Source organism: Cyclopterus lumpus, chromosome 23 (assembly GCF_009769545.1).
Source record: "Cyclopterus lumpus isolate fCycLum1 chromosome 23, fCycLum1.pri, whole genome shotgun sequence".
In the NCBI taxonomy this organism is placed as follows: domain Eukaryota; kingdom Metazoa; phylum Chordata; class Actinopteri; order Perciformes; family Cyclopteridae; genus Cyclopterus; species Cyclopterus lumpus.
The window spans coordinates 10,233,248-10,257,158 of NC_046988.1; the positions used below are offsets into that span (position 1 = coordinate 10,233,248).

A 23,911-nucleotide genomic window follows, 5' to 3' on the forward strand; every position below is an offset into this window, starting at 1 on the left:
TATCTGACCCACAGTACGCTAGCGTGCAAAGCATGACGGCCTGGTTTCAGGCAGGCTGAATCTGAATATTTCCAGCTGGCACTTTGCTTGAGCCTAGTTTAAAACATACGTGTCTATTTGTTTCTAAAGGAAGAGCAGTGGTTGTCGGCACTGCTGAGTAATAATGTCGCTCAATCAGCGCTCTCATTATCTAGCCAGCATGACTTCTTAATAAGGTCACGCTCCACCTACTGAAAATAGTTCCCTCCTTTTGAGCTTTCTTCAGGTGCAAAGTGCAGTTAATTAACACAGCAGACCGGGAGAGATGCGCTCGCTATTAATTGGAAAGAAAAAGAGAGAAAAAAAAAAAAAAAAGAAAGCAGAGAAAATAAAGCGCACGCTTAATTCAATTAAAACCGCCATAATGGCTTTGGTTGTAAGGCCTGAGGATTCCTTTGTTTAGAGGCTTTGTTGAATTCTGCAGGTCCTGCTTGTCTGGAAGTATGAAGCAGACCACAGTACGGCCTTCCTCTCACTCACAGAACTTTCACACATTTTGTTTTGACTGGATGTGAAGCGACTTAAATGAGAAATGAGTTCACGATAGGAGGACAATGGCGAAGAGACATGTAACAATACATATTGCTCTGTTCCAACTCTGCACTGAGGTGCGTTTTTGCTCTTTATTACTTGACGGAAAACTTACTTGTATTTCCAGCTGCTGTACGACTTGCATTTGGACTCTACACTGGGCTGTGCTCCGATCATCGAGGGCATGTTCACTGTTTAAATGCCTGGAGAGAGAGAAAGAGAAAAAAATACATTTAAAACCTATCAAATATGTCACAGCTAGCAGAAAACTGCAAGCCTCCATTCATTTTCACCATAATCAAAATGGTGGTGGGTTGATAATTACAGTATCAACTTCACCGCGTTTTTTGTTTTAATGATAATATTTCTATACTGGGACAATCATCCATAGGATACGGTTAGGAGCCATTGTTCAGCTGTGAAATGAGGTAATTAGAAGAAACATGACGGTGTGTGGTGCCATGTTTAACATGACAATGGGCCTGTGCCAGTTTAGATGGCTAACTTCAGCACCACCCCCCGAGCGCCGCTTTCTGCAGAGAATAAAAGATGCTTTCCCAGCAGAACGACTTTGTCTCCTTCGTTTACCGAAAACAATACACACAATTTAACACCGGCAACATTTGACACACAAAAGCAGCTCTTCCACTGAAGGTGCATTATCCAGCGGCAGACATCTTAAACGTATCTGGTGTGTTCGCCTCATTAAAAGGAAAAAGGCAGCCAGACAGCCATAACAGTCAATGAGGGTTCTTTTTTCTTGTATGTGTGTGTGTGTGTGTGTGTGTGTGTGTGTGTGTGTCTTGATTGGATTTCGTCTGTAGGAAACAAAAGAGCCTCACCATTAAGATAGACCTTTATTCCTGTTAAAGCACACATATGCACACACACACACGCGCAAATATGGGGCGAAAGGGGTTTCTAAAGTGTTGTGATGCTGGGTAATGAGCCTCTATCTAAATGATCATTGGTGACAAACTCACAAAGCAAGCTTTGAGGAGGCATGCTTATGAAATGCCAGAGCTGCCACTTTATCTCCAGTAATTATAGGTTAGCTTGCAGACCCTTCAATGATCATTTACAGCGCTGCCTCCAGTGCATTAGAGGGAGTACAAAATCTCTCTCTCTCCCTGGGTTTCACTTTATCTAAGAACACACACACAAACACACACACACACACACACACACACACACACACACACACACACACTCGCCTCCATTACCATGAACTTGCACAAACAGCGATTGGCACACACACTGATACCGAAACACACGGAAATACACACTCCCACCACACGCTCCTCCATTCTCTTCCACACCCCTCACTTCTTGTTTATCTGCAATGTGCAAAACAAGAACCCATTGAGCCGGATTCTCTCGGCCTGCCAATCAAAAGCTGAATAGAACATTTGTAATCACAATAGCTCTGTACCTTTCAATTACGCCGCGCACATTTAAAACCATTCCATTTCATACTTCTGTCACCATTTCAGGTCTAATGCTCCGAATTTTTTTCATTATAAGGTAGCATTAAGAGAAGGAGGGGCGGGGAGAGGGATGGATGAGGGATAGCGGCGGAAAGGGGAGGGACGAACTGGTGGATTTCTCCAGCCCTGTGCCTAATTGCTGTTTCAGAATGTGCATGCAAAAAGGGGGCATTACATTAATCATTTAATCACGTCCCTCGCAGGATGAGGGAACTAATGTTGCAAATACCCTTTTCATTTCACTGCCCATAATGCTATCTTATGCACTTGATGTATGGCGTGTGTCATGAATTACAGCTGCTTCAAAAGCACAGAGCGGGCTGCTCGCTGTCCCTGAAGATACCTCATTACAAAAAAAAGAGGGGGTAAAAAATCTTTATTAAGTTTGCCTCTCATCGACAAGCTGCTTGTTTTTCTTACATTTTGTCAGTGTGTGTGTGTGTGTGTGTGTGTGTGTGTGTGTGTGTGTGTGATTGTGATAAGGCCTGTCGACAGTGCTCTAGCCGGTTATTTACTTCCACACTCACACCTTCCACCGCTGGCCAGTTAGCGAGGCCATTACAACCAGATTACTACATGCATTTATGAAATATTCAAATGGCAGTGTGTCCTACTGTGCAATAATAATGTCACACAAAGACAAAAAAAAAGAAGAAGGGGGGTGCAAGAAAACGGGCAGACCGAAAACAATAATGAAGGACTGTCTTATTTACTGAAATGTGGGCACACAAGTACTTTGTCTCCCCTTCTCTCCTGTAGGATTCTTCCTCTTTTTTTAACACAGAAAAATATAATTACACCGGAGCTGTGATCCTTGCTGCCTTTTGATTGCTGGTCCTGTATTCATAAACAAATCTAAATCCTTTGTAGTTGAACAATTTGTATTTGGAAATATGAATAGTCAAAGTGACTTCTAACTGAACTGTAGCATCCAGGTGTGATCTGTTAAACCTGGAGGTCAGGCCCGGCTGGCTCCTGTTTATGTTTACTCTTCATGCCTCAGTTTAGAGGAACATCGATTTCTGCCTTGAAGAGGGAATTAACCGTGTGATGAAGAGACCATGTGTGAACAGGGAAGAAAGGATGGAGATGGAGACTGAGGGATGTAACAAAGGTAGAGAACTCAGAGCAAATAAAGAGACAAAGAGAGTGATAAATAGAGTGTGTGTGTGTGTGTGTGTGTGTGTGTGTGTGGGGGGGGGGGGGAAGGTGAGAAACAGACGTTGATAACGATTTATTTTTTGTTATTATTGGATGCTGCAGTTTCTCTCCTTCGCTTAAGAGAAGGGAATAAAACATCGCATTGCTTTTTCTCCACAGCTGTGTATATGAATATGTATAGGCCATCAACGTCCACTAAGGGCCCAATAATAAATCGACTCAAGCCAGCATATATGGATGATACACTTTGGCTAATTGTCTGTGTGTATTATCAGGGGCTAGAGAGGCCCAGCAGAGAACAGCAAGTTAGGCCCCCAAACTGTCTGCTACATGTGACACACAAGTACACACACCAATACCAAATGTAAACTAGTGCAAACACACTCGTATGCAACTACACACACATTGCACACCTACTGGCATGCATAAACAAGAGCACACACACACACTCCCCATGGTGGTGGTGCATAAGTAATGCCCTCCGTTTTAAAGGTCTTGTCACAGTGCAGCAGACATGTGGAGGGGGAGAGGGGAGCTCAGCTATCCAGGGGCCAGGGGCCTGCCTCCACAGTGTGTGTGTGTGTGTCTGTCTATGTGTGTACATTATATAGAGACGGAGACACTTGGCTACAGCCTTGTGGGTTTAATTAGCAGTGGGTTACAGACACCGTAGTTCACGTTAGCGGCTGAGCTTGCCATTTTAACATGGAGCCCGCATTCCTGCCAGTAATAAGGAGCGCAGATGGGTGACAGACAGTGGAAGAGTTAAGCGTGTGTGTGTGGGAGCAATTATCTGTTTATGTCGAGATAAGATTGTATTTTATTGAGGTGGGAGGATATTGATATCCAAGGTGAAAGGCCCAAAGACGTGTATATGTTGGAGAAGAAAAACAACAATCTGGATGTGATAATCAGAGTTTTTTTTAAGGAGAAGCATGGAAATAGGACTGATTTAAATCAATAACTGTAGTGGTTACTTGAACTGCAGTAAGTAAGTAGAGGTTTTGTACAGGCATGGCTCTATACACATATTCAAATGGTGCATATGAAGTGGTGTGATGTTCAAGCATTAATTGCATTCGCTATTTTCTGTGTCTGCTATAAAGGCACACAAATAGCTCCAGCACATGCACTAATAGTATTAATGTTTCACCATCTCTTTTTCTTCTGTTACTAACACAAACACACACCCACCCACACACACACACACAAACCCCAACACCCACCACTCAAGAAACATTCCCAAGCAATATTATTTCATTTTGAACTTCAGAGAGCTAATTCAGGGTGCCAGCCACCTCGAGGCTACCTTTTCCAGGTGAGAACACTTAAAAGCACACTGAAGAGCTATTAAATGCTGATCTTGACAAGTTTCCTCATGCAACAAAACAACGGATGACTAAACGTGTCACCGGTGCTGAGCTGAGCTCCTACAGCGAGCTACGAGACGGCAGCTTGACTTGGGTACACCCCACCCCACACTCCCTCCCTCCCACCCCGCACACATAACCCGCTCCTACCAACATCTAAACTGTCATCTAAATCTGACACCTGCTTTATGTAACTCCGTTTAAACTGTGCCTGTCTGTGTGTGTGTGTGTGTGTGTGTGTGTGTGTGTAGCCGACTGGCATCTCCAGAAACATGAAAGGACTCTCTCTGACACCGACAATCACTGCTCCAAGGCACGCCACCGAGCAGCCATCTTTGTTCTGATGACGAGTCTGCCTTCTTTGTTGGTGCCTGTTTTCATGTGCTGGCTGGGTTACAGTATAGAGCCAGCCTCTGACTTGCACGGATGTGTGTGTGTGCGTGTGTGTGTGTGTGTGTGTGTGTGTGTGTGTGTGTGTGTGTGTGGGGGGGGGGGGGGGGGGGCTGAACCCAGACACTGTTCTGTTTTGTAGCAGCCGATGTTCTGGCAAGCGTTCTTACAAAACCGTCTGCCAACCTGTGCTCTTGCTTTAAAGTTTGAAATCTACCTGTTCTCTCTCTCTCTCTCTCTCTGTCGGCATCTCTTGCTTGTTCCGTTTGTCTTTACAAGCGTGCATCCTTTTGCACTGGCTTACCAGCTTACCGGATTCACAGGCACATTGCTTTATACAGTGAGTCTCTGCCCCTCGCCTGAATAACCAAGCTAAGCTACCTAGACACAGGATCCTTAGCGCACACAGACTTAGAACAGAGCGCGCGGTGCAGAGGGATAGCCTGATGCCTTCTTTAAGTAAGTGTACTGAGGTGATAGGACAAGAAATCAGAAAACCTGTTAATCTGATACAGGCTTGCCTCCTCACGCACACATTTGTTCCCAAGCTGCAAGGCAAACTCCTCTACCTGGACTTGTGGATGTGTGGTCCAGGTTGAACGATGCAGTGCACGCAGCAAACTGGCTTTTCATAAGCATGGCTTCAAATTATACTAGCTAGGGTGTGCAATGCTCGCTGAAGGAAAGGGATTTAGGCATTGACATGTGACACATTTTCCAAAGGGGATAAGCGAACACACTTGTCAGGCAATAGTTGGGATATATATATATTCACCTCTGATTCATTTAAATCTATCGCTGTCAATTATTGTTCCTTTGAGTGTACTGTATGTGTTGATGGAGTGTACAAATGCAGCTTAATGTCATGTCGGGCTGCGTCTTTCAAACACTGGTAAACACTAGTTGTTTTATGACAGTCATTTCACAGATACACCTTTTAGCTTCAATTCAGAAGCTGCTGTAGAATTAGTGAAAGCCTGACCTAAATCCTGCAGCGGCTCCCCCATGGGTGGACTGGTTTATTGTATTAGTACTTTTTTTTGTTGCTTTCTGCAACTTATTACACTCACTACTGTAGAGAAATGCATAATTTGGAAAATACGCCCGAACAATGTCCTGATTTCAATAGTTTATGCGAATTCACATGGACATTTACAGCCCGTGAAAAACACTCACCAGATCGTTATTTCACAGTTAATTACAAATCTAATTAGAATATTCAAATTAAAGCTTTCCCTTTCTTTTTCTTCTCTGTGTGGGAGCAGGGAGCCAGGGAGAGAGCGATAGTGATAGTGAGAGAGAGAGAGAGAGAGAGAGAGAGAGAGAGGCTCTCAGTGAGTGGCAATGTGATAACCTGTAATCGGCAGTGCTGCAAACACCTTCTTCCTTTGATGTCCCCCCACTAACATCCTGGCAACAAAGCCGGCCAATTACAAATGAGCTAATTAACTAAATTGTTGATGGAGCATGAAGAGTTAATTCGCTCTGGCGCCTGCACCATGACAACAGTGAATGGGGGCCTTTGTTGTGGAGGTAAGTGTGCGGCCGTGCGAGTTGCCATTAGCTTTTGACGCTTTCTCACAAACCTATCGGGCCCTTCCACGCCAGGAAGGAGATTTGTTATGGATCAGAGTTGGTGTGCATCCTGCACCGCTCGAGCTGAACCCTGTCAAGCGGCTGTCTGGGAAGGTCAAAATGCGCTCTTTGAAAGGCAGTGATGCTTTCTTTGTCAGGCCCCTCTGTAGCCACAGAAGAGGAGGTGCTGTGGTGTGGGGGATAACTTCTAGGTTTTTCACAATAAAATAAGATACCAGCTTCATGTACAAAAAAAAAAATCCCACACAGAGGAGCAGACATCATGAACATCCATGTCACTGGCGCACCGCTCTTACTTCAAAAACTGTCCGAAGTCCTCGCAGATGTTCTCACAGCCGGGCCACTTGCACACGCCGTGACCGTACAGGGGGTGGGTCCCTCCACATTCTTCATGTAGTGAACTGGAGCAAAAGAAGAAACAAAAGAGAGAGAGAGAGAGAGAAAACAAGATATAAGCAGACGAGACAGCACAATGGAGAAGAGGAGGGAGGTGGGTCGGGAGAGCGAGGATGGGAGGGTAGCATCGGGTTCATGGCATAATCTGATAAGGCTCGAGGAGGTTTGTGACAATCAACAAGAACGGGGTCAGACGGGTCAGTTACGTTGAATTAGTCAATAACCAAGAAAGAGGAACATATAAATATATTGACGGAGGCCGATTAAAAGAGGAAACCTTTGAACGCTCGCCTGTGAGGACTAGCCATGGCTGCCAGTTCATCTCCAATCAATCAAAATGATCACAATGGGCTACTCCATTAACTTCGAGTCAGCAAAAGACTAATGTGTGAGCCAACGTGCCCGATGGAAATCTAGAATCCACCACGGCCACCATCGCATCTTGTAAAGCCATTATGTGAGGGGGAGAGGGGAGGACGCTTTCAAGTAAACATTAAAAATCCAGACCGCCATATCATTTTCATCAGGAGATTAATACTCTGTGTAACTTATGTTCTTTGAGGACAGTGGGGGCAGGGGTGCTCCGGCGTTTTTCAAATGGCACCCAAATAAGTTACGACCCTGCCTAGACAGCACATCCTATTAAAGATGACAGTTTAACCTTTAGGCTTGGCACTGGCGCGTGCGTCTCTCTGTGTGAAAATGGGAGCGAGGGTGTGTTGCGCTGCACGCGGCCCCGCGCACATTCGTCCGCTTGCCGGTGATGCCTGCACATGTATGTGTGTGTGGTCGACCACTATGTGCATGCATGCCTGTGTGTGGCCCGAGAACATGTGTGTGTGTGTGTGTGTGTGTGTGTGTGTGTGTGTGTGTTAGTGCTAGCAGAGCTCACACTATGTTTTACAGAGGGGCTTTCCCCACATCGATCCATGGCATGTGAGTAAGCAGTGCTCCTGACAATACTCCTTGTTCGATCATTATGAGACACCACACACCCCTCGGGACACAGGCAGATAAAACACCTTTTCCTCCCTTCTTCCCCCTTCTTCTCCTTCTTCTCCTTCCCGCCCCACCACTGTTTTCCCCACTGTCTTCGTACTAAAGGTGTCTTTTTCAAGCCTCCTTTTAGTGGCGCTGGCGAGATAGCATCTACTTTAAACCAATTACACAGCACTTCCACCTCCAGTGTGAGTCTCTACCAAGCATCCACACAGGAACACACGCACACTGCTACCCTAAGTCCTTATTATAATATCGCCCAAGAAAAGCCTTTGAATAATGCATGGCCCAGATAGGCAGATATGTGAACAGTCAGTGTTTTGGTGCTGGGTGCATTTATAAGGAGACGCCATCACAGGGATAAACATCCTGGAAACGCCACTCAAGGCATCACGTATTCTGTTTACATGACAAGCAAGCAAAGAAGGTAATTTTCAAAAGAGAGAAAAAAACACTAAATACTTAATGTACAAGGAGGTTACCTTGTCTTGCCTGCTAGAGAGGCTTGTTGTAAGTGCGCCTGCCTGCATGGCTTCCTCTCCCTGCTTTTGATATCTGTGTGCAAGCTAAGTGCGTTCAGTGGCACTCGTGTTCCCCCGGGAGACGCTAATAAACTATTAAACAAACAAACAAAACATCTTGTTTTCCCCGTTGCAACAATGCTGTTATTTTAAACGAAGACAAATACTCTGGATGGGAGTGCGGCGTTCTGATGTGTTCCTACAGTCATGTAACGGAAAAAACAAAACAAGCGTGTGTGACGGGTAGCAAACAAGCTGCTGCAAACTTTTCATCTTCTCTGCCTTTTTCCTCGCTGCTGCATCAAAAAGGTGAGGGGGGGGGGGGTTGACATTTCAATTGCTTTACCTCTCTCGCTCCCGCTCTCGTTCTCGTTCCCGTTCCCTCTCTCTTCTGTGGTTGAGGGCGGGGGACTGTCCGTTGGCGATGGAATGGTGAGAGATGGGCGGCGATGCTTTGGCGGGATTGGAGGAGGAGGTAGTTGAGGAGGAGTTGTTGGTGGAGAGGTCCAGACCGCCGCCACCGCCGCCACCGCCGCCACCGCCGCCACCGCCGCCACCCCCGCCGGTGCCACTGCCGCTGTTGCTGTGTTTAATGCCGTTGTCCTCCATGGCGTGACCGCCGCCTCCGGTCACGTCCTTCCACAACTGCTGGAGCTCTGCGGGGCTCAGGCCTGCTAGTGGAATTTAGAGGGAGAGAGGAGAGGAGGGAGGAAGAGACAATTAAATAAAATGTATAGTTTATGGTTTTAATAAGGCTGCTCAACTAAAGAGACAAAAGCTGAAGCCTGAACTCTGCCAACTTTATCCAACAGCCATAATAAAAGTTGCACAGGGCGGCATGAGTCACGGCCTTGCCCTCAGCCAGACTGCCATCCGATCCTGCTTCACTGCAGACCTGAATTTGAACTCATAGGGCACTGCTCCATAAAACCAAGTGTGTTCTTCTTCTCTGCCCAGAAAGTCATGATTTAAACCTGTTGACAGATCACTCACGTACTCCTCAGCGGCAAAGATGTGTGTGTTTTCCTATGAGGAAGAACTACAACACATTGATTACAATGAGTGTGTGTGTGCACATTCCACCGGAGATAAACCAGCTTTGTCCACCGCTTGTTTTCAGCTTGGGAACTAATTAGGCAATATTCACTTACTTTGATTTCCTTCTAACACCTCCCTGCCTGTTGTTTTCTATCAGCGCCATTTTGGCGGTAAACAACAAACATAGGTGTTTACTTGGCTCAGCAGAAGAAAATGGAGCCTGCTCTCCCCCTCTCTCTCTCTCTCTGTCCTTTTATTCTTTCTCCTCTCGCTGGCTCTCAGTGAAGGCAGTAAACAACAACAACAACAACAACAACAACAACAACCGGGGAAAGGAAGGAGGGGGTTGGGGAGCGGGGGAATAGAAACAGAGATGGAAAAACAACAAACACAAACATAGGCAGAGCTGAGAGAGAAACAGAAGTAGACAAAGAAAGCCACAATCAGACAAGAAGAGAGAGATAGGAAAGAATGGAAGACTAAACAAAACGATCATGTGGAGAGTTAGGGACAAAGTGGATGGTAGAAGAGCATACCAATGAGGGGCAAGCAGACAGACAGACACACTTAGAGATAACACAGGGGGGACTCAGGTGCATACCAATGAGAAAAACTAAAACAGGCATGATGGATAGACAGAAAAGAGACAACGGGACAGACAGGCGTGGAGATCTGACAGGAGGAAGGGACACAAACAGAAACTCACACCTGCGGGCTAAACACAGGAAGCATGTGACCACCACTGTTGCAAGTCACATGCTCCAGACTACAACACGACTACTACTACTTCCCCCCCACCCCCCGCTCCCTTCCGGTGCTCCTCTTCCTCTTCCTCTTACCTGGCTGGGGCAGGGTTTGTCCGGGCAGGGCGGCTTGGCCGGGCGCGGGCCCGGGCAGCGAGAGCAGGCCCTGCCGCTGCATGTTGAGCAGGTGCTGCTGCTGCTGGAGCTGCTGCATCTGCAGGAGCTGCTGCTGGAAGACGAGCTGCTGGGCGGCCAGCTGCTGCTGCTGCTGCTGTTGCTATAGAGAGGAGGAGGAGGAGGAGGAGAAGGAGGAGGAGGAGGAGGAGGAGGAGGGAGAGAAAAAGAATTACAGACAAATTAACAACTGAGGAGTGGGAGAGGAGAGGAGTGCCTGCACTCACTCGCCTCCACCGTGACCTTAGCTACACCTCCCTGCCTCTCCCTCTCTGTCTGTGCCCACTTAGTCTTTTTTGGGGCTGTACCACCGTGTTGTTGCCTTCTCCTCTCTTTGTGTGCCCATGTCTGTGAGCACACACACACACACACACACACACACACACACACACACACACACACACACACACACACACACACACACACACACACACACACACACACACACACACACACACACACACACACACACACACACACACACACACACACACACACACACACACACACACACACACACACACACACACACACACACACACACACACACACACACACACACACACACACACACACACAAACAGACACAAAGCTGTGCTGATATACCAGCTCTCGAGCCCATCAGTGTATGTGGCTTGTGATTGTGTATGATACTAAGCCTCTGGTATAATCCCCCATCCCACAACCCCCTCCAACACCCCTGATAGTTAATTGTCTCGCCTTCACTGATGGTCTGTTACAGCTTATGTGGCCAGAGGGAGCTGGCAGAATGAGAGATTTACAGCATCACATGCGTGTGAATGCACAGACACAAGTGCAAACACACACATATGCGCACACATGCCCGTCGACCAACCCACCCTCCCCCCTTCCTGCCCCTGTTTCGCTCTCCTCGCTGCCTCACAGAGTTGTTTATCGCTGGGCCAGACAGCCCATTGCATAAGCCCTGTGCAAAACAAAAACAAAAAACAACAACAAAATGAAAAGCATCAAACTCAGTGACCGCGGCAAAACAAGTCGGAGAGGGAGTGGATTTTAGGGGGGAACAAAAAGCTCAGAATCTGAAAACTCAGGTAGTGATTGGCTATAAGTGAACAGTATTAGAGTTGATAGACTGCGCTCAGTCTTTCTAGCTCAGAGGTCATATTTTGGCTGTGATTCTGTCAGTATTTACTTTTCTCTCCTCTCCATATACATGTGTATGTGCATGGTATGCTTACGTGTATCTGTATGTTCATACTATGGTGGACGTTCAAAAGAATTGTGGCTGGGGGGGGGGGGGGGGGGGGGGGGGGGGAAAGAGAGTAAAACTTGTGATGCGCTCACTGGAAAACAGGCTGCATAATGGAGTGATGGAGGAAGGCAGTTTGTCCACCCCACCCGTCCCCGGCCTCAAGAGAAATAAGGGAGCAATTTCTATTCCATATTTGATGGCGGGGGCCCCTGAAAAACTCTATCCACAAATCCAAACAGAAACAAAGCCGCCGGGAGGTCAGTTGCAGCTTCCTGTAGGGGCGGCATAATGAGGAGACGCGGAGATGGCGAGAAAGAGAGAGGCAGAGTGGGTGTTGTGTGATACCTTTTTTTCTTTTCTTTTCTGATCAATTTAACTGCTTCCACAAGCACAGTGCTGCCTGGATGTGGCCCTCATCTCAGGGTTCAGCACCGCGCGACGACACAAATGTCGCTGAGGCCGTCTTGCTCGTCTCTTCCTCTCCGATAGCCAGAGAGAACGAGACGGAGCCGTGTCCGTCGGCCAGGCTGCCTGTCAGCGTGATTTATGGACGCCGCGCGCTGTAACTTTAGCGGCGGTGCATGTGTTTGTACGTTTTGCAGGAACAGTTCATTAAGGAGTTGGACCGAGGACCCTTTGTCTCCGGTCTCCCTCCTTTAAATCAGCGTGCGAGTGAACGCGTGTGCATGCGTAGTGTATGTGTGTGTCTGTGTGTGTGAACGTCACTTGAAACAGTTGATTAGTGGTGCTTGAGTACTTGGGGGTTCTTCTACTCACTAATAGCAAATTAACCCGTTGATTTTGTTCAAATAAAAGCCAAGAAATCCGTCATCTGGAGTGAATAGGCGAAAGGAAATGTGTGCTCTTGATTGATAAAATGGGAACGCATTGACAGACTTCCAAATAAACAAGTGTTTCTAATCCAATTTCCCTTTTTTTTCTTGACTTATCTAAGGGTTTTGTCCTCATTTATAATCATTGGTTTTGTAGAAAAATATCAATAAGTGCGCATGGGGTGCACCTACCTCTTTAGCCTGCTTGCCAGGGTGCTGCTGCTGGAGGAGCTGCAGATGAAGCTGCTCCTGTTGTTTCTTATAAAACTCCTGCAGGTGTTGCTGTACACACACACACACACACACACACACACACACACACACACACACACACACACACACACACGCACACCAAGAGACAGAGACAGAGAAAGAGTTAAGCGTAAGATAATGGGTAAGTATTCATCTCTGCAGCGTATTCACAGGCCATGGAGCAGGGTTGCTATAAGATTTATTTGATTTATTTAAATTTTTCTAAAAGATGTATCAGCCTTTATGCCAAGTTGAGGATGTATTACTAATTCTAATTGATTTGAAAAAAACAACCTCAAAGTAGATCCCTAATAATTAAATAGACATTTACTCCTAAGCCTGCACTTCTTCAGCTCCAGCTGGACACATGTTGGTTATGCATTTACTGTTTTGCATTATAAATAACGTTTTCTACTGCTTTTGGCATTTGTAGCCTTGCTGTCTTTCACAGTCCTCTCAATGTGGACTTTTAATAGTCCCACAGTTGTGTAGCGGGCAACAATTCATCATCTTAACTACGCATTTGGCTGCCAGAGTGCACTGGCTTCCTTTGGACTGGCTGAAATAAACAGAATGAACCCTCTCAGGAACAGGTCCGCTACATTGAACTGATTCCTTTAGCACACGTACTCTGACAGCTATTTACACAGTGATTTCAGTTTTATTTCATATAATCCTCACGATGGCTTTTTGGCCTGAAACAGGAGTTCACGAAACAGGCCAATGGAATACATGGTCCAGTTCTCCGCCAACTGCCATATAAATATCCATATGATTTTACAGACAATAATGTTAAGCCCCTGGAGCTTATTTTGTAACTCTGGCTGTAGTCGCTTAATCAACATAAATCAATAATATAACTTCACTCTGTGCTGACTGAGGACAGGTTGTGACCGTGTGATTTAGGATTATGGATGCCTAACTGCTAAATTACGACGGACCATGTACGAAATCTGCAAACTGAAAATGTTAAGTGCCTCGGGTTGCTGCGGAAAAAGGCAGAGGCACGCTTCACTGTACTGAAAACCAAATGGAGAGTCTGGGCGCTCTTAACGAAGAGGGATAATCAGAATGACTGACACTCTTAATTAAACAATTCTCCTTCCCTTAATCAAATCAATGAATGACAAATGCATTTCAACTCTGACACCAGACTGTGCCAAGTGTGTGCTTTCTCAAGCTGATTCCAAATATTACATCATATGTCACCTATCATTCAGCTCCTGGTGTTCAACCCAACTGTGCCCTACTCTCCCAGTCCCTGATGGATGCTTGTCAGGTACTTGAACCAGCGACACACGAGAGACAGTTAATTAGAGGTGACGTGAGCAAGTACATCAGTTCCAGATTCCTCTTGGTAAGCGTGTCAAGGACACAGGGACTGTGGTGAGTTGGCATGGGCGACTGGTGGCTGCGATACACCGGAGCACCGCAGTGACTCAGGGGTGTGGAGGGTTATGGTGCGTTTATGTGTCTGTTTGCACACACACACACACACACACACACACACACACACACACACACACTAAAAAATAAAAAGGCCTAAAGACGCTGTTTTAAGGATTAAATGAAGTAACGTGCAATTGCATTTGTGTGCCTCTTCATAAGGACATGTGTGTAGATGTGATGGGTTGAGAGTGAGGGCGAGTGTCCGTACCTGCTGCAGCATTACAGCCTGCTGCTGTTGGAGCAGAGCCTGGAGCTGCTGGGGGGAAAGCACCTGCTGCTGGAGGATCTGCTGCATCTGTTGCGGCGTGATCACCTGGGGACTCATCATGGCCACTGACACTGGTACCTGGACAGGGAGGACGGCATGAGAGAGAGAACGTCAGGTGGATGTGAGCGGTGACGAACGGGGGAGGCGTGTGGGATGTGAAGTGAGGAGGAGGGGTAAACAATGGAAGAACAGGCGTCAAATGGATGGAGGGACGAGTAAAGAGAAAAAAAGCATATATGAAAAATAGAGCATTGGAGAGGTGCGTCAGGCCTACTGGCATGGATCTACTGGGAGTGTAGTAATTGGTGACTGAGAGGTAGGGAGAGCAGGCCTCCCATGGCCGTGACGCTTGGCAGCCTAGAGGAGATGCTGAAGGACAGATGGGTGCTGTGCCTTTGTGTTGCTCATATTATTTTGCTCTGCCTCCACCCCGCTGGGAAAAGTAGAGGATTTAAATAGACGTAGACCTTAATTAGCAGGACCCCTGACCCCCCCCACTTTAGCGTGCCTATCAGTGCTGCGATGGTGAAACAGAGTGAATGCACCACTATAAAGTTGATTAAAACTACACTGATGAAGTGGACACATCAGCGGCATGATGAGGTGGGTCGTGGCGTCACCCTTAATATTAATTTATGTCGGAGGGGAGGGAGATATGTAAAAAAGAAAAAGACACGGACACTTTCGTTTATGTCGAGGGCAGTTTCTTTACTCGGTGCCTTCAGCGGTGACATTTTCTTGAGTTTTATATTCACACAAAAAGCAGCCAAAAGCACAATTGTGGCGGGCTCTCTGCCGACATGCCATTTTGAAAACTGTGTGTCACTTTTAGGGAGATAATCATTAAAATACGAGCCGTCAAACTGCAGTAGAAGAACTCCAGCGAAACAAAACAAAGACACATATCCTGTGTTTCTGCCAAATTCTTCTAAGAAGGCGACTGATCAAGAGACAAAGGATGCGTTTCTCTCCGCACTTTGATTGTGTGCAGCGTGCACATATCCTAACAGGGGAGTGTGGGCTAACAGCCACATTAAGGAGTTTCAGCTCCTTGTGGCTGCATAAAAATTCCACAACTTTTTTTTGTCGGGCGTAGAAAATACCGCGTTAACTGTTGTCAACTTGTTCGGTGGCACTTTGGGAAATAAAATCAGCACGATTGACTGACGGTTTTCTAGTTGATTGTCCGTATACGCACACACTTCACTGGCCTGATTGAAGTGACTCGAATCACCTCTTCATTCCCCATACGACCTTTAATGTGTCATTTAATCAGCTTATAGCGCAACAATGTACTAATGCTCAGATTTTTTTCCGAGCGGAATGCTGCATCCTGTCAACAAAGAGTCTTGAAACACACGCTTTATAACACAATTAAAATATCAACATGTAGTAGCACCTTCGCTGACGTTAATTGCGACAGTGTTTGGCGTGGAGCTGCCATGACAGTAGCTAGCCTATATGGTGTGTCAAGGGGCCAATAAGACATCCCTGTCCTCATCGCCAGCTAATCAAGCTGCCTTGATTACTTTCCATGCATGTCTCTCCTCCCTCCCTCTCTCTGTCTGTCAGGCCTTGACACGTCCTTGTTTAGCTCGCCTCTCTCCCCCCTCCCCCCTCCCCCCCACCCCAGGTTTTCCCCCCTCTTTGATTAGCCGAGACATTTGCATGGTCACTACACATTTTTCATTTTAGAAGTCATTATGCATTAGTGGCTCCTGATCGCCCGCCTTGACTAATCCTGATGAACTGAAAATCACAGCTGAAGGTCAACTTCCAGCCGGCCCCGCTGCACATTCATATTCATATTCAAACAAATCCTGCCTCCATTGTTCATTAGGGTCTTAGAGAGAAGGGACTCCATCTAAGGTGGGAGAGGTGGTGGAGGAGGAGGAGGAGGAGGAGGAGGAGCAGGAGGAGGATGTTGTGGTACATCTCTTTTCTTCCATGGACTCCTCTATGCAAGAGTGCCAGAAGAAAATGCATTCACAATAAGCAAAGTGCCGAACAAAAGCCGTCAAAAAGTTGCAAATTAAACAGTCCGTGTGTAATTATGCAAATGCTGTGCTTACACCTTCAATGTTATTAACCCTTAAAGGTACATTTGCTAGGTAAGTAATTACCCCCGCAGTCACTCCTGGTTTTGTGTTGGATGCCGTGACAATGGGACGAGTGCAGCTGAGAAACAACATGAGTGATGCACTCATTAAGACTATTAATTGGATGCGAGCACAAAGATGTTTTGGTTCACAAAAGAGATGCGGGCTTAGACATGAAGGATTTAACACCAACGTATGCACGCGCATAAATAAAGTGGAATTAAATCTAAATTCTACTTCACGCGGTTTCGTCATTGTGCGAGTTGTGAAATATATGCATTCGTAGCCAGATACCTGTTAATGAATAATGTAGGATTTCAGCACCGACGAGTAAAAAACAAACATAATACAAAATAAATTAAAAAAACAGGAAGCAACCTGGTTATGAAATTGGGAAGTTCCTTTTTCTCCACTTTCATGAGCTTTCCAGAGACGTTACGGGTCATAATCATCTTCACCAGTGCTCCAAACAAAAAGAGAGGTAGGACAAGGGAGAAAAGGCAGGGGGAGGAAAGAGAGGAGGGGAGAGAAAAGGGAGGAGGAAGAAAGAGAGGGGAGGAAAAGGCAGGAGGAAGAAGAGAGGAGAGGGGAGAGAAAAGGCAGGAGGAAGAAAGAGAGGAGAGGGGGAAAAAGGCAGGAGGAAGAAAGAGAGGGGAGAAAAGGGAGAAGGAAGAAGAAAAAGAGGGGAGAAAAGGCAGGAGGAAGAAGAAAGAGAGGGGAGGAAAAGGCAGGAGGAAGAAAGAGAGGAGAGGAGAGAAAAGGCAGGAGGAAGAAAGAGAGGGGAGGAAAAGGCAGGAGGAAGAAAGAGAGGAGAGGAGAGAAAAGGCAGGAGGAAGAAAGAGAGGGGAGGAAAAGGCAGGAGGAAGAAGAAAGAGAGGGGAGGAAAAGGCAGGAGGAAGAAAGAGAGGAGAGGAAAAGGCAGGAGGAAGAAAGAGAGGGGAGGAAAAGGCAGGAGGAAGAAGAAAGAGAGGAGAGGAAAAGGCAGGAGGAAGAAAGAGAGGGGAGGAAAAGACAGTAGGAAGAAGAAAGAGAGGGGAGGAAAAGGCAGGAGGAAGAAAGAGGGGAGAAAAGGCAGGAGGACGAAATAGAGGGGGGAAAAGGCACTGGCCCACGTCCATTGTGAAGTGCAGCACAATGCTAATTCCAGCGTTTAACTGCATACTTTTCTGCTTGACATATCGGAGGCTCCAAGATGAAAGCAGATAAGTAATTGCTCTCCTGGTTCTTATTCTTCACTGACAACCCATAAATTTAATTTTACACACACGTTCATTTACATTTTCGAGTATATGACATGATAATTGCAGGAATATAACACCTCCATTTTGCAGGATGCTGCACGAGGGCTTGATTGACGTGAGCGGTGAATTGAAAGGAACAGGCGGCTGAATTGCCTCTCCCAGAAATGATTTTGCCACGAAGGGATAAAATTAATGAGCATTTACCAGACGATGGCAGTGGCGTAAACATCCGCGCGCCGTGAGAAGACTCCCTTATAGGAGAGCGACCATGATACCCAGTTGGGCTGCGCCTCTGTTGCACTGTAATCCAAAAGGCTATATTTCCAACTCTAGCACAACAAAATACATATTGGAATTATTATAATATATGGAATTTATTTAAATCGTTTGAAATTAGCTGCAGCTGATGTGGCCACTGGGCGACTTAATAACAGAGGAGGTGCTGAAAGGGGTAGTCATTCAAATGTAACCCCTTCTTTGCTAACATTTGTGACGAAGAAAAAACACATTTTCTATACTGTGTTTACCATTCTAAACCTCATGTGTGTATGTGCCCTTGCCTTAAAGAGAACGATGAGCGGTATTGACATAAACTTTGAAGCCATGTGGTTTGCCCTCAAAGTCGGGGAGCAAAACAAAGGACCTTTAAATTGGCTCCTGATGTGAAAACACTGGTGGGGCCCTCACCAGAACAAGCAGATCATTACACCACTCTTGTCACACCCGCAGGCTATAACCAGCCTGTCCAATGCCTCGCTAAAGGTCAAGCTCTTCCACGGAGAGCTCAGGTATCTCTTCCAGGCAAAGCTGGCACCCGAGTCTCTCGTTATGTTTGATCTAACTGGGCATTCAGCCATTAAATAGAAAACACCACAACTCCACATGCCTTCTGCCTCTTACTATCTGGACTCGTGGACAAATACACTTCCAGAAATTCCACCCACTCCACCGTGTGGCATTTTATCTTCGTTTTTATGAGTAAAATTACCTAAAGCAGGAGATAAGTGGTGTTCCAGAGTTCAAACTTAAACAATTAAAGCCCGGCAGAGAGGAATTCCTCTTATTTGATTTCCTTCTGTACAATTCACTTAGCAGTAATAAGCAGGGGGGGGGGGGGGGGGGGAGACACGGACGACTGGTGATTAGATGTCGGCCATAAACATGGCGGGAGCAATGAATGCGTGGCGGTTATCAACGACAGGGGTTGCTCCTGTATAGCACTGGACAAGGGACTGAGCCGCTCTACAGACACTGCTAAAGATAACGGCAATGAGAAATGGAAGGGTCCTAGTCGGTAATTACTGTGGATCCTTGGCAGGGAGACTCACAGCTAATTAAACCACAAGCTTCCTTTCACACACAGGAAGAGCGAGAAAGAAATCAAGAGAAAAAGGGAGTAAGCCCCCCCCCCCCCCCCCCCCCCCCCCCTCCCTATTTCATCTCAATCTCCTGAGCATCCCAGGGGGCCCAAACTCAGACTCCCCTCGTAGCTTGTGGACTTCTGACCTCTCAACTCCCTTTCAGCTGACACTGCTCATTTAAGAGCCAATTACTGCCAAATACGGCCACGCGATTATTGATAGCTGGGACTCTCCCTTCGAGGACCACCACAGCTAGAGGGCAGCTCGCCTGGCGGGTGCCTCGCTGTGAAGTTCAAGTGTGTGGTCTGCAAGAAGTGCACCGCGTGTTTGCTGTGTAAAAATCACATCGGTGTCTTCAGTTTAGGGAGATCGATACTCTAGATTGTCAGGACTGAAGCTAAGTAGATTACGGAATGTTTTCCCAAATCAATTTCCATCGCGGTTTGGCAGCAGTGCATGGGAAGTGCAATTTATCATAACATAAAGGCCCATCATGCAAAAGCCTCGAATAAAAAAAGCCTGAGGAGATTGGGACAGGCTTAGCGCAATTTCCATATTGATTTATCTCTACATGCAGATAGTCATTGATTAAGCCCCCCGAATGTAGTGTACAACATTGTAGCTGTGTGACATCGCTTGTGCACATTGTTTGTGTCATTATCAGTACAAATTGTTCCACCGTTATCATTAAACTGGCACAATTCACTCCCGACTGATTCCTCCCTGCAGGTGCACATCTTTCAAGAGGAAATGGGAGCGACAGATAGAGGGGGGAGAAAATTATAAAAGAAAGTGCAGAGAGGAGAGGAGTGTGCTGAAATGGAAAGAAAGTGTGAGAGAGAGAAAGAGAGCACAAGTGAGAGCAAGAGGAAGGGGGAGGGGGGAGACACTTCCTTCTGATGTTGCAGGTAATATGGCCTCCACTGGATCAGCCTCTTCATCAGTGACACACAGTAAATTACAAGTGCTTCAAGCAGCTCAGTGAATTATAGTTCATCACTTGGAAAGGCTTTCCCCCTCACCACCGGGGCCCAGGCGTATCAGATCTGCCGGTTAGGATCCAATTAACACCCTGGCCGGAATCATCTGATTGCATGTGTAAGGGCTGGTATAACTCGTTTATTGCACCCATGTATCTTCTGTCACAAGGTAAATTTGTTGCTGCTACATCAAAGGTCTGAGCTACTTTTTTTTCTTTTTTTTTTTTATCCTTCCCTCCCTCTCACTTTCTCTTGATCCCCCAAACTCTACCTCGCCTTGGGGTTTGCATTTCAACTTATTTTGCATCACAATGATGAACCTGCTCTGTCCTCGCAATTTAGCAATCTTGTCCTGTAGGTGTTGTAAATGCAGGAAGAAGAAAAAAAAAAAGGTGGGGAGGGAGAGAAAAAATATATATAATCTTGTTTTCTGGTTACAAAAGCAGTAACCAAGGGTGTTTGACTTCAAATGTGCTGACGTTTTTTTTTCTTCTCTCTTTCTCTCAGAGTCAACAGAAGTTTTCCTCATGAATAACATATTATTTTCCCCCTCTCTCTTTTTTTTTTTTTTACCTTCCGCAGTGATAATTTCTCTCTCTTTTTTTCAGATCCAACCAGAGGGGATGAAGTGGAAAGATATATTCATAAATGTAAATGTGAACTACAATCCTTTAGCCACGCACGTTGGAGTCAGCTAACCTATACTCAAGCCTAGCGTCGCAGCCCTTTTCCCCGTGCATCTGTGTGTGTTCCGGATGAAAGCCAATAAGCAGATGAGTTCTGCCATCGAGGTGATATTCGCTCAGTGGTGAGAACGCGGGGACCTGACCTTTAAAAGTGTGACACTTCCTCGGATGGCCCAGTGCCCACGGCCAATCTGACTGGCCTGGGCAGGAAGCTGCCAAATCACAGGAAACAGGGCTAAACCAACATCTGTCCCCAACCCTACACAAACTGTAAAAACCTTAAGTATAACACATTTAAACATTCGTAGTTAGAGCAGAGCACAGATGGGGCCGAGGTTATTAGTCTTGTAAAAAGGTATTCACAGCTTGATAGTGTGAATGGGGGACAAGCAGCGGTCGCAGGTTTTTTGAATTGGATGTTAACTACGGGGAGGAGGGGTCATGGGGTACCTTCACACTGTCAGGGAGGTTGGGGGGGGGTCATTCTAGCTGTTTTATATTTGGCCCCTAACAATGGGAGCCTCGGGGTGACATGTTAAGAACAGATGTGGTGAGATAGTCAGTCGAGTTTTTGCACGGCTGCAGTTTATTTTGTTGGATATTCTTATTAATCTGGAGCAATTCCTCCAAACACGGCGCTAAGCCGCTTTAAATCATGTCCCGTCCTGAGCCGCGAACAAACAAGTGTTGCACAAAGTCACTGCTGGCAATGGAGACATTTGAAGTTGCATTGTGCCCGTGTGTTTCGAGTGCGGGCCATGCGTCGATGCATTATGTGCGCGAGCGAAAACAACTGTCAGATTCATAGGCCACGGTAATCCTCCCCGCCTCTCCTTGTCCGCATTTCTTTATTTGTATTCCAAATGTCAGTGTATAAATGCCTTTCAGAGGGGGGATATTGCCACAGAGATGAGCAGAGACGAGAAGGTGTTGTGTGCCTTGGGAGAGCCGTGTAAGCAGCATGGCGGAGGCATGGGGATTTACAGGGAGAAATAGGTGTTTATTGAGTGCTCCCATGGGCTTACTGTGTAATAATAGACCTGTCACATTACGCAAATGTGGAGAAGCAGCTTGTGTGCGTGTTTGTGGGACTGTTTTTATGTGTGTGTGTGTATGCATGCCAGAGCTGCCTGCCTCCGCATCATCAACTCCTGAGAAGCAGCGATGAGCGAGCAGATAGAATTAGTCAGGCGAGAGCCTTTAGCCGCTAATACGCGTAATTAAAACTGCAAGCCGAGGCACTTAGATGCTTGTGTACTAAATAATTTACATGCCATGATCTATGGATCATTTCCCGCTCTTAAATACCAAAGATCGGCGAACAAGAAGAAAAAAAGACTGGCAGAGGATTTATTAGTATCTCTACCATAAGCAGGATGTCATGGTAATATTAATCCCTTTCCCACTTTCTACTTTGCTAATCATACAAGGGGATCAATGCGCCCGATTCCTCTGGTGGAAAACATGCAGCTTGATTGCTATTCACTCTTATCAAGTCGTGACTCTAATACACTATTGCACTACAGCACCCATTGTGGCTTCATAATCCAGGTAAATAATACAGCTTTATTGTGTAAATTCCCTCTAGACAACTGGTTATTGACAGGAGGGAAGCAATAGAAAAATAAGAATAGCAAAACAAGGCTTTTTTAATCAAGTCTGAGTTTTTTCTGCGTCACACTGATATTTGCACAATGGAGTATTAAGGCTAAAATGTCATTTGAAATGAATGGATTCAAGGGCACACCGCCGCATATTCCCACTGTAAAAATGATCTTGGGCCAGAATGCACTGCGCCCTGTTTGCTAGTGTGCATCGCTGAAGGGAGTCAGCAGTGCCTCTCCTTCGGCGCTCTGCATGGAGACTTTTTGGGACAAAGAGGTGAGGATGTTAATAAAGGCTGGATCAACAGATGGATTAGTTGGGGGCTGAGGACGGGCCGATCGGCAAGGCCCTCTGATTCATATTGATTCATATCGCCAACGTGAGGCAAGGATGGAGTAAGCAAATGTAAATATTCAATATTTACCATCTGCTGGTGTTATTAGAGGCAGGGGCTTGGACATGGGCGGACGGTTATCATGCACCCACACTGCACTCAACCAATATTGTTCCTCCTGCCATGTATATATTGTACTATGTACTATGCAGGCATTTGTAGATCAGGATCCCATTTGTTTGAATCAATTCACTCTGGCATACAGAACCTCAAATAGAAGAAGTGCAATGGACCCCGGCAATAAGCTACAGAGAGCTTTTGTTCAATTAGGAATTATTTTTTCCCCCTCACAGCTAAACGAATAGGAAATATACACACAAATAAATAAACACATTTCGAATTCTGATGCCATTTATGTGTGAATATACCAGTAATATGAACACTATTGATGGGGTTGAGTGGAATTATTTAAATTGCGAAAGCATGACCGAGTCTTTGCCAACCTTATCTCTTCGCCACTACGTAATTAGGTACACAGAGGTGTGACTCCAATTGAAGGTGTCGCCATTGTTAGACTCTGTGAGAATATCAATGAGTGAGGTTAACGCCAATTTCCCTGACATTAATGAAATGCACAGAGCCCCTAATGAGTTAAACCATTGCTCCTTGATAGTACTTATTAGCCAAGTGGAGGGCACAAACTCCCACACTTCAATTTGAAACGGCTACAAATAAACTAAATTAAAAAATATATATATATATCCTAAAAATAAAAACATAGGAGCAAATGTCAAAGGGGCCTGACATCATTCGAAGCGGGGGAAAGCAACTAATTGTCTTGTTGACTTAAAACGAGCACAATGAAAAAAGACTCGCTAGTGTGAGAAAATCTTAACACCAGGTGGAAAGAGGATGTGTTAATGTGTATATTGTGGTGTAGGTGTGCAACTCGCGTGTGAGATTGTGTGCATACGTGTACACGTGTGACCTTTTCCAAATCACTGACAACAGAAATAGACAGCTCTATGAATCAATAAGGCAAATTAGTTGTGAAGAGTGACGCTGACAGGAAGTTACAATTAGCTGTCTGTGTAACCCACTAGTCAGGCTGACGTGTCTTTTAA

The 23,911-nt window shown here is 46.0% G+C and overlaps 1 protein-coding gene across 1 annotated transcript in view; it reads right to left on the bottom strand.

Annotated features, from left to right (window-relative positions):
- Positions 1 to 23,911, bottom strand: part of foxp2 (forkhead box P2) — a 90,534-nt gene that overhangs the window by 15,965 nt on the left and 50,658 nt on the right. The window contains exons 5-10 of the mRNA XM_034526833.1: positions 14,422 to 14,559; positions 12,705 to 12,794; positions 10,368 to 10,542; positions 8,876 to 9,161; positions 6,871 to 6,978; positions 686 to 773 (exon numbers count right to left, since the gene is read on the bottom strand). Of these exons, the coding sequence (XP_034382724.1) occupies positions 686 to 773; positions 6,871 to 6,978; positions 8,876 to 9,161; positions 10,368 to 10,542; positions 12,705 to 12,794; positions 14,422 to 14,559 (885 nt within the window). The remainder of the gene's footprint in view (positions 1 to 685; positions 774 to 6,870; positions 6,979 to 8,875; positions 9,162 to 10,367; positions 10,543 to 12,704; positions 12,795 to 14,421; positions 14,560 to 23,911) is intronic.